The sequence below is a fragment of the Fundulus heteroclitus genome, chromosome 10, assembly GCF_011125445.2.
Source record: "Fundulus heteroclitus isolate FHET01 chromosome 10, MU-UCD_Fhet_4.1, whole genome shotgun sequence".
Taxonomy (NCBI): Eukaryota; Metazoa; Chordata; class Actinopteri; order Cyprinodontiformes; family Fundulidae; genus Fundulus; species Fundulus heteroclitus.
Genome location: NC_046370.1, coordinates 13,879,857 through 13,890,922, shown reverse-complemented (window position 1 = coordinate 13,890,922; position 11,066 = coordinate 13,879,857). Strand labels below are relative to the sequence as shown.

At 40.4% G+C, this 11,066-nt stretch overlaps 1 protein-coding gene across 1 annotated transcript; it reads left to right on the top strand.

The window, feature by feature from the left end:
- The first annotated feature begins 5,138 nt into the window (after positions 1–5,138).
- Positions 5,139–11,065, top strand: timm23a (translocase of inner mitochondrial membrane 23 homolog a (yeast)). Its single transcript, XM_012862824.3, has 7 exons — positions 5,139–5,591; positions 5,718–5,776; positions 5,872–5,965; positions 7,334–7,418; positions 8,832–8,890; positions 9,017–9,127; positions 10,469–11,065. Exons 1-7 carry the CDS (start codon positions 5,486–5,488, stop codon positions 10,591–10,593), a joined length of 639 nt encoding a protein of 212 aa, XP_012718278.1. The 5' UTR covers positions 5,139–5,485; the 3' UTR covers positions 10,594–11,065.
- The last annotated feature ends 1 nt before the right edge of the window (position 11,066 follows it).

Sequence of the window (11,066 nt, the reverse complement as noted above, 5' to 3'; positions counted from 1 at the left end):
CTGTTTAATTCAAGTGGACATCACACACACACATCCAAGTGGGTAATAAGAGAGAAGAAAACACCCAGCTCACCATGGTTTCTCGCAGGCATGCACATGTTTAAGAGAAGGGGAAAAAAAGAGGAGGGGGGGGGGGCTGCAGGTTTGAAGGCCGAGCTGACCGGGGAATTGAAGGAAAATTGATTGTGCAAGCTCGCCCTCGAACATCTGCAAAAGTAAATATTAGACAGGATCGCAGCCTGTCCCTAAAGTCTCGGGGAGAAAAAAAAAAGCTGAGCTCCAACACTCTACTCGTGTCTCGGTGGCTTACATTTGCTTTAGCTCGTCTTTTAACGCATTTGTTTTGCGCAATTAAACCCTTAGGCTTTTGAGTTTGAAAGCGAAAACTCCCTTTTAAAAGCCTTATGTAAAAGTTTCACACGCACAAAAAAAAAAAAAAGGGAGAATCACGTGGGGGGTTTTCAGTGGTGAATGCAGCGGTGGGTGGCTCATTCGTCCTCTCCCTGCCCTTCCTGCTTTCATTGTAAAGTTGGGGAGTAGGAGAGGGGAAGGGGTGGGAGGGTGGGTTTGATATTGAACTTCATGTTTGGAGTTGAGCCTGCTCTGCGGCTGCAACCCCAACCCCCTGATCACGGACAGTGAAAGGACATAATGTGACCACTGCTGACAATCCCCTGGACAGGAAGAAGCACGAGTGGAGATAGGGGAGAGGGGAGAAGAGGGGTGGGGGTATAAAAGTGTGTGTGTGTGGATTAAAATGGGTGGGGGCTGCATGAGTGTTGGGATGTGTGTGTGTGTGTGTGTGTGTGTACTCTTGTCTTTGCTTTTCCTGTTTTCTCTCCAGTTTTGTGCTGTTTTTCATCCCCCTGTTCTCCTGGAACGAGACCCTCTTAAAGCAGCTGGTAATGTATTCTGCAGTCAGCTCTCACCACGGCCAGCACCGGGGGCCCAGCGCTCCCACAGCTCCCACAGCTCCCACAGCTCTCACAGCTCTCACAGCTCACAATTAGAGTGCGATTGTGTGCGTTGTCTGTGTGTGTGACAAACACACAGATTTCTTATGTTTTGGCTTGTTTGTCACACATGTGTAAAAACCTAATTTCAATATCAGACGACAACTGTAGTAAATACAAGAAGCATTTTTTTTTTAAATTAGGATTCTTTTTTTAATAATTATTATTTAGGGGAAATCTAAATCAACCCCATGCCGGATTATTAATCATTACGCTTTTTTTTATTCATAATTTACCTGTGATTAACGATTTCTCTGGAAAGCTGATTTCAGTTTCACCAACTACACCTGGCACACCTGTAGAAGTGGGAAATGGCCAAAACTTAGCCTGTCTGAAAAACATGGAGTAGACTGGAAAAAAAAAACGTAAAAAGCATCACATCATGCTCCAATCAGAAGAAATACAAAACCAAAAGTATTTACAACAATCCAGTTTATAAAGGAGGAAAGGCTACCCAAACCAACTGGGCTCAATGTGAAAAACCGATTGGCCCGGTTGTACCACCCATGGTGGCAGCAACTGCCATCAAGTGATTGTGATAACCGCCAATGAGTCTGTGCAGATTTGTTTTATTCCAGTTACACTGAAGGCAGGAATTTATACCATGCATGGTTTGTTTAAGAACATGCCATGGCATCTCAATTGGATTTCACTCCAGCCTTTGATTAGGCCACTTGTCCAACCTTTGGACATGCCGGTTTGCTTCAGATCCTTGTCCGGCTGCATAAAACACAGTATGGTTCAGCTTAAGGTCACAAACATTCTCCTATGGGATTTTCTTGTAAAGAGCAGAATTCACAGTTCCATCAATTAAAGTGCGCCATCAAGGTCCAAACGAAGCACAGCAGTTTCGGACCAATGCCATGTTTGACCGTCCTCATGATGTTTCTTCCCCCCATCAAATGCAAAAAGCTTAACTTTTTTAACTACAGAATATTTTCATGAGCTTTTGGGATCGTGAAAAGCCTGGCAAATGTGAGACCGACCTCTGTGCTCCTCTTCCTGTAAGCAACCTGACTCATGGATGAGTTGTCTCTGGGCTTCTTGGGCAGTATTGTCAACGTGTTCACTCCTGGGAAGGTTCACGGCTGTTGCATGTCATCTCCGTTCATGGAGAACCGCTCTAACCGTGGTTCACTGCAGCCCCAAAGCCTTAGAAAAAAAAAGCTTTGTATCAGTCATTTAGGCGATTTCTTGGTTCTACAGATCAGACATTTATCAGGCTTGGGTGTGGCCACTGAAACTAAACTCACCTTACCAATACATTTTGGTTTATCACAGCTACCTGCTCTGGCTATCTTTGGTGGTATATAAAGTTGCTAGATGTTCTAAAAGATTTAAGCATGACCAAAAAAAAAAAAAAAATGCAAAAAAAACAACAACATAAGAAACCTGTAAGCGGACAGCAACATTTTCTCAGCTCTGTATGCATTTACATAACGAACAGCTCCAGATTTCTTCTGGCTGGTAAATATTTGATGACTTTTGCGGAGGAGGAGTGATTTTAGTCCTGTAAGCTGCTCAAAAGTTGTATTTCAAACCCGTCTTTCTCTCCTTTCTCTCCCTTGTCCTTTTCCCATGTAAATAAGGCCAACTCCCCCTAACACCACACACCCCTCGGAGGCACTTTAAAGACCCAACACTGTCTCCTTGTCAACCAGCTTACACTGGGGTCCTGTCGTGGCCTCTCTGTCTTTTGTGTTGGGGAGCTCAGAGAGACAGAATGAAAGAGAGAGAGAGAGAGGGAGCGCAAGGGAGTGAGAGAGAGAGAGACAAAATAGGAAGCAAGGAAGGAGAGGATGAAAAGTTCCTTAAAAAGATAACAAAGATGACATCACAGCTATTTCATCCAACAAGTAAAAAAAAAAGTGGTTTGTATCCCAACGATGATGATTAGCCAGAAGCACGAAAATGTGTGGCAGCTCAGTCTGAGAGCAGAGAGAGAGAGAGGCCCACAGCTGAATGGGGCATTGTGGGAAAGACAGTGGGCACACTGGGCAGTAACACAGAACACTAACTCACACATCATGCCTGAGAGTCTGAAAACACCCACACTGGGCGACAATGGCAAACTTCATCGCTTCGCTTGGCCCCTTCTATATACACACACACACACACACACACACACACAATGGCAGCATCCAAATAAGACGCTCTGTTATTTGTGAAATTCAACACACTACATTCCTTCAGAGTTTCTGTCCCTTTGACCGGCAGCAGATGGCTGCTGGGGCAGAGCTGCGGGTTCATGCAAGAAGGAGGTTCTGACCCGGGGTTGCACTAGAAAGGTGCAGAAGGTAACAAGCTGGTCAAGGCCTGAGATGGATAGATCAGACGGAAGTTGTCTTCAAGCCAATTCAGCCTCTCTACCTCAATTACTGGCAATGTCACGCTGTTTTTACTTGTATCTGCATGTCCTGGACCACACTGAACAGTTAATCAAATCAGGCCTAATTAGAAAGAAGGCAGAGGAGGACCAGGATAAACAATTTCTTTCAGAATGTTTCTGATCTCATCTGGGCTTCTGGCTCTCTGCTGCTTCCCTGTGTAGCATGTGAAGAACTACAGCTGCTTTCAAGATGCGTATACAAGCTGTGACAGGTGAGGATAAGTCCACAAATAAATGAGAGTATAACACCCCGTGGGAAATGTCTCCTAAGACTTTTGAATGGTTTAATTTCCACAAAGGCGCATTTAAAATAATAATAATAATAAAAAAAATGATAAGATCCAATTTGACTATGCTTTTTTTTTTTGTTGTTGCATTGATTGAAATTTGATTGAAATTTGTATTTTATTTTATTTTTTTTAGAAACATGCATCTTTTAAGTTCCTAGGTGTTTTTATCATTTTTGTAACTGTTTCTGTAACTGTATTGAAATAATAACAAATAGCAGCAATGATAATCATAACGCATATAACACATATATTAATAATAATATCTAGGATGAAAACCCAAGTGCAGCATCTCAAACATTTCTCCAAATGAAGACTATCTCCTAACTATCAAATTCTGTCTCATTTTGAAATGGCAAGACTATTTAATGTTTACTGGATTCTGTCTCCTTTTTTTTTTTTTTTTTTTTTTTTAAATAAGATTCCATCTCATAAATCTAATTCATAATTATTAAATACTGTATAATCATGACTTGGAGTGGTGATCTGATTTTTAGAGCAGGGCGCCTGCACCCTGGAAAGGCTACTAGTTTCCCAGTTTGAATCCCACAGACTTCTACTCTTGGTCCCTGAGCAAGACCTTTAGCCAGAGAATGCTTCCCAGGCGCTGCACAGTGGGGATTGGTTAAATGCAGAGGGCAGATAATGTGCAAAGTTGCAATGACAAATGAGGATGATTATTCTTAATTATCATCATTGTCGTTATTGGCTGTCACCGGTATATCCTAATCAAGTAAGTATAAGACCGTGTATTTTTTTTTTTTTTTCATTATGACACAATATCTTACTATTAGAAATTGCCATACATGTCTAGCCTGGCAAACCAGACTGATAATGTGTAGCACTCTTAGTTTATTTATGCACATTATTGTGTGTTTGTGAATGCATAAATACCACGAGAATTCAGGTTGCAGGCAAGGTTAATACATGTCAAATCATAAATAAGGGTTCACAACTAATCAATTATTTTGGATTACAACAACAACAATAATGTTAATAGTAACAATAATAAGGATTTCCCAACAACCATTTAGAAAAATATTTTTTGTCAAAACAATAGATTAAATGTACTGTTTATTCGGAATTTTATTAAACATAGTTAATTGTTATTTTTTAGGTAAATCAAATAAATCGTATGGCTGTTTTAAGGATGCAATTTTATACTGATTATTCTTTCTCGTTTTAATTTGAAGGTATTGTTTATTTTAGTGCTTGTTGCCCGGTTCAAAGCATAGTCAAGATAAACTTGCCACTCACAATATGGCGGACGCCCCATCGTATCATTTCTACAACGAAACTCAACAAAAATGTGAGAGCTGTCGTAAAACTGTTTGTGGCGTTAGTGATGTTATATATATTTTTTTAATAAATATACCACAATCTTTAATATTCAACAAATACGTAAACTATTTAAATACTCTTTTTTCTAGGAATAGGAGCTTAAATGTTAAGTTTGAAGACATTATTAGTTGCTGACGTAACAGTTCGTTTACCGGTGATCGCTTTACGGCAGAGCGTGCTGCTGGAGGTCAGAGATACTTGTTCACTAAGGAAGCTCAGTAGTGTATCCTGTTTAAAAAAAAAGGCGATTTTGCGGTTAATATTAAATCGGAGTACATATTACTCCCGGTTTGGGAATTACTTGCTGCTGTTGGTGAAATCCAGCGGAACGTTTTTACGAAGTTCGCCGTTTACGTTGAGTTGTTACGACATCGCTCGCTAAGGTTAGCTCGGCTCGGCTAGCTTCTTCTAGTCTCCAGGCTCCAGTCTGATTTTTCCAGGAGGGGTCTGCGGCCATGGACAACAACTCGCAGGGTTCGGGGGGATTCAAAGGGGGCCTCGGGGGTCTTTTCGGCGGGGGTGCCCCCGAATACTCCAACACAGAGCTCGCCGGTGTCCCCCGTAAGTATGCTGTGATGCTAGTTGTTGCAATGCTAGCTGCTGTCACACAGCTCACATGCTGGCTGTTGCAGATGGCCTTTAAACCCCTCTAAAAAACACTCGCAACATGTGGTTTCTGTATTCCAGTGACAGGAATGAGTCCTCTCTCTCCTTACCTCAACGTCGATCCCCGTTACCTGGTTCAGGTAGACCTGATCTCACTTACTAAACAAAATGAAAGTATGTTTGTGGTCTTTTTCTTCCCACCTGTCTGTGCTAATCTGAAATGGTTGTGTTGCAGGACACAGATGAGTTCATTTTACCAACAGGGGCCAACAAGATAAGAGGCAGATTTGAACTGGCTTTCTTCACCATTGGGGGCTCATGCATGACTGGTGAGGAACACCGGGGTTGTCAGCTTTTTGAGGAGGGTCTTGGCATTTCATCCTTAAGAGCATTCAAAGCACTTTTAACTGAAGATCAAATGCGTAGGCCAAAAAAAAAAAAAGTTGTTTTTTTTAAGATCCCCTTAAAATTACAAATAAATTCGAATTCATATATTACATTTTTTTTACATTACGTTATTCTTCTGATAAAATGATACTAAAATCCTCAAATTAAGATAGACTTTTCTGCCAAGGAATAATTTAGGGCGCTTCCGTGCTTAAAAAGTACATTGGATGAACATCATTGCTCTGCGTTTTGATGGAGGATTGCCCTGTTTAAACCTCTGAAAGTTACTTTCTTGTTCCTCCTAACGGTTGAAGTGAGAGTTAACGCCAACTGAAGTAAGGTCAGAGGCTTTTTCAGAAAGCAGGAAGCAGCTTTGATGGGTCTGGTAAGGGATTCTCAGAGATGTAAAAAATAAATGGAGAGGGAAAAAGCTGTTTCGCTTTACAGAAAACGATCCACATGCGGAGGAAATTTAAAACAAAAGCCAACGTGCCCAGGTCTGTTTTTTTTGTTTTTGTTTTTTTTTTCATTTAGGATCTCATTAAATGAGATTTAATTTACCAAGATGTTAAATTAAATCTCCAAAAGACACTAAAATGTCATCTGCTCATGGGACCTGCAGCAGATTTTTGCTACTATTGATGCCGAGGCGTACGTATGTTCAATCAGAAAGAGAATGCTCAAGTGGAACTGACAGCGAAGGAAACCTTTTGCCCCCTCAGAAAAACTTGAACACCAGACTGAAGATTGGCAGGTTGACAGAAGACAAAGACTTGTAGAATGATGTTATTTGGATAGATGAGTCTAAAATTCAAGTATTTCGTCACCAAAACGGAGCGTGTTTGGCATGTACCATAAAAAAAAAAAAAATCCTAATATCTGTGAAGCCAACTCACAGCCACGGAATAAAATACACAAGTGACTTTTAAAGATTTGAAACTCTGTTGTTTATCGTGCAATGGTGACTGTTACAGTTGTCACAGTGTATCTTTTAATTGTTGTTACCTTAATTATCGTTGCTTTAAAACTGGCCATAGCACAGAATATTAAGCAGTCTTCCTCTGATCCTATTACGTGTTCCTTACGCAGCAAAAAAGCTACAGAAATAAAACCTGAGAACCAGACTTGTTGAGATGTGTTGCCACACACCGTTAAACTTCTCGGGTTAAGTGGGAACGAATTCCGGCTCAAGTCTGTAAATTCCTTTTGCAGGATTAGCAGAAGTAATACTTGGGAATATTATGCTCAGAATTGCTGCTTGGGTCATCGTGCTCTTCCTTTCCTTGGCTAATGTCTTGCCTCTGACACAGGCGCTACACTGGGAGCTTTAAACGGTCTGAGGATGGGCTTGAAGGAGACGAGGGACATGGCGTGGTCCAAACCTCGCAACGTACAGTAAGCATGGATGTTGTAAATTTGATCAAATACAGTGCCTTACTAAAGTATTCACACCCTCTGAATGATTTTTATTTATTTTTTTAACATTTCAACCAAAACTCCCTTGGATTGTACAATGATTTGATAAGCTAGTCCAGCACAAAGTGGTGGATAATGGTGAAGTGGAAGGAAAATGACACATGCTTTTCAATTGGTCATATTTTTAGCTCTGTTTAGACTAGTCCTCGCTGGTGACAAACTGCAGACAAGACTTCTAACTGGCTTTGTTTTGATGATCAGTTTCTTCTACTTTACCATAAAAGCGAGATTTGTGGAGGTCAGAACTAATAGTTGTGTCATGGGCAGATTCTCCCACCCTAAAGGCGAATCTCTTATGAAACGTATAATGTGACTTCTGAAGGTCATTCGCTGCGTTAGGGTGGAATGCACATGCACGCCACACTTTTCAGATTTTATGTTTTGTGAAAGAAATGAATATCAATCTGTCCTTTCCCTTCCATTTAATTGTTTTTGTCAGTTCATCACATAAAATCTTAATTTAATGCAAAGTAGTTTGTGGTTGTCAGGGTGTTTTCACACCAGAGCGGTTTATCCTGTTTAAAACTAACTCTGGTTGGTTTAGATGTTAACATAGCAATCACACTAGGGTGTGGACTAAAACAACCGTGCTTACACAGTTTATTGTGATAAGAATTCTCGATTTATGATAAATAATAATTAATAATAGCAGGAAAAACCCTAAAATTGATATTATCACTATTACCACTTTACTGATATTACCATCAGTAAAGTGGATTATGATTAAATGCCGTGTAACGGTGTGCAGCTTAATGATTAAAATACTACTTCTTCATGTAACCAATGTCCTAAAATAGCCTAATTTCAAAAGGATGTGTTTTTTAAGAGCTGTGTTTGTGGGGCTTTCACTGCGGCGATATGCAGTCACAGCCATACAGTGCTAAGAAAATGCAAAAAATAAGCGGTAAATACTTTATAATGGTGAAAATGGCCATAAAAAACAGTTAATACCACCAAATATTAAGTCCACATCCCGTACCCGGTCAGTTTGTGGTGTGAATGTGATCCAGCACAGCTAGCAGGTTGACGCTGTAAGCTTGAGCCAAACGCATTGCTGTAGCAGGGTTTGCAATGCATTCTGGGATGCAGAATGCATTGCAAACCTAAAAAGCTCCGTACAACTTACGACACATCTTCTTAAATCATTCGGCGTGTTTCTCAGATAATCCAGTGATTCGGACCAAAATAAACAAACTATTGGTGTGAAAACGCCCTGACATGATAACATGCTGAAAAGTTTCACGGGTGTGAATACTGTTGCAAAGAATTATGTTTTCTTTTTCCTCTTGAGTCATTTTCCCTCTAAATGTATTTTTGCTTTCTCTTCACCAGGATTCTGAACATGGTGACCCGGCAGGGGGCTTCATGGGCCAACTCTCTGGGCTCTGTCGGTAAGATCAGAACGAAACCTTTAACCGCGCCAAGCTGAAGAAGTTTAAGATTTAAAAATAATTAAAAAGAATCGCTCATGTAAAGGCTTGTCTTTAAAACTCTGGTGTTTTCCAATATCTCTGCAGCCCTGCTGTATAGTGCCTTTGGGGTGGCAATAGAGAAGGCCAGAGGGGCAGAAGACGACATCAACACGGTGGCTGCCGGCACGTTAACAGGGATGCTCTTCAAATCCAGCGGTAGGGTTTCTCTTCTAGGCCACCAAGGATCACTCTTTAAACCGACCGAGGAAAAAAGGTACAAACAAAATGCTAAACATTTAGCATTTTATATTTTGTTTGTACCTATTTTCCTCGGTCGGTCTAAACTAGAACAAAGATATAACAGCGGTTCTTGAACGATAACTCAATAGCAATATATTGATCGATACATGTATATCGATGATAGAATAAAAAGGGTCAATAAAAAGTTCAACAGAACAGTTTTCCTTCCTTTTACATTCTAGCCTATCATGTAGGTTTATGTTTCATCCTCCCAACCAATCACAAACGCAGACCCAGGAATGCTCCGTCACCAAGCTCCGCCCCCTTCATAGAGTTCAGAGAGCACGCGTTCTTTTTATTTTTTTTAAATACTTGCAGTTTTGGTAAAAAGTTTGTTGAACAAAGGGTTGAGTTTGAATTCAGTGTTTATATGTTGCTAGGCAACAGCATAAAATGTCCAGGGCTGCACTTAAATATGTTTTAAATTTGTTGATAATGATCGATATCGATCAGTATGATTTCTATTTTATCAATATGCTTTTTTTATATATATAAAGAGCCCTATTATGTAGTTTTTCTTGATTAAATTCAAAGCCAAATGAAAGTTTTCATAAACGTGTGCAAAACGTTCCTAATATACAATTCTTGTCAGGCAATTATTTATTTATCCAGAATTATACAAATTAAGATTTTCAGATTATGATAAAGGCATTTTTTTGAGTTTTACACAGCCAATGTTTACCCAGTGCCAATATTTAAATAACAGAGTTGATGCTTTTTTTCATTTAGTGCATTTGCTTTTGAACAGCATGTTCTCTTGTCTTTCTCATTTTGAAGAGAAACTAGCTTTGTTAGGTCACATTTCTTCTCTGTGAAAAAAAAAATTTTTTTTTAAAAAAACTTCAATTTATAAAAATATTTCATTTACATGCATTTTAAAGGGCTTGTCAGGGTGCTGATAATTGTACAACAAAGGTTTTCCTGTTATTAAAAACTATGATTCGTTTTTGTTTTGCTTTTTCTTCAATAAAAGATTAAGTTATTATTCACCGTTTCAATAGAAAGCCAGAGCAGGGTACCAATAAGACAATATGGTTATATATGCGGTGTAAACGCCTTGTTGGGCGTGTTGTAACATTCATATAACTGGGTAATAATTATGCAGATTATTTTGTTGTCTTTGGAAAGCCTCTACAGCTCAAACAGAGCAAATTACTCAGAGTTCCCATCCTGGGGTTAAGTCCTTTCTACTAAACACCTAATATTATGTCTAACGATCGTTTTCAGAGATGCTGACGGCTCTGTTCGTTTTCTCAGGAGGATTACGGAGCGCGGCCCGCGGAGGTCTGGTTGGCTTAGCCGTATCCGGCGCCTACGCTCTCTACAACAACTGGGAGCATCTCACCGGCTCTTCCTCGTCCTCCTCCACCCGGCTCTACTGACGTCCGCCACGCTGGAGACGCTACGTCGTCACCAGGTCCAAATATCTGGAGGACCCCGCCCCTTTAACCACAACTAGTTAGACTCTGGTCAAATCCCGTGTCGTTTTCCCGCCTCCTGTCATTCACCCACAAGCATACTGGGAATTATGAGAGAAAAGTTCATCAGCGAGGGTGTGATGTGACACCCTGGCGCTTAGTTTTATTGCTTTCGGATGAGTCGTCTGCCTCCGGTGATGCTAGGTTGAGAAAGTGTCAGTTCATAGGACGACACCTGGTGTGTGGTCCAGACAAGTTGTCTTCAGACTGAGAGACTTTTACCAACTTGTATTTATTGAAACAAATATTGTCAGTGGTTTCGGCTTCCGTGAGAGAGGCGATCACCGTGGAGCTGTACTGGAACTGCTTACTGTTCGTGTTTCTCCATCAAATCCGCTGTTTGATAAGCTGAAATAAAGCGGCAAAAAAACTGAAAG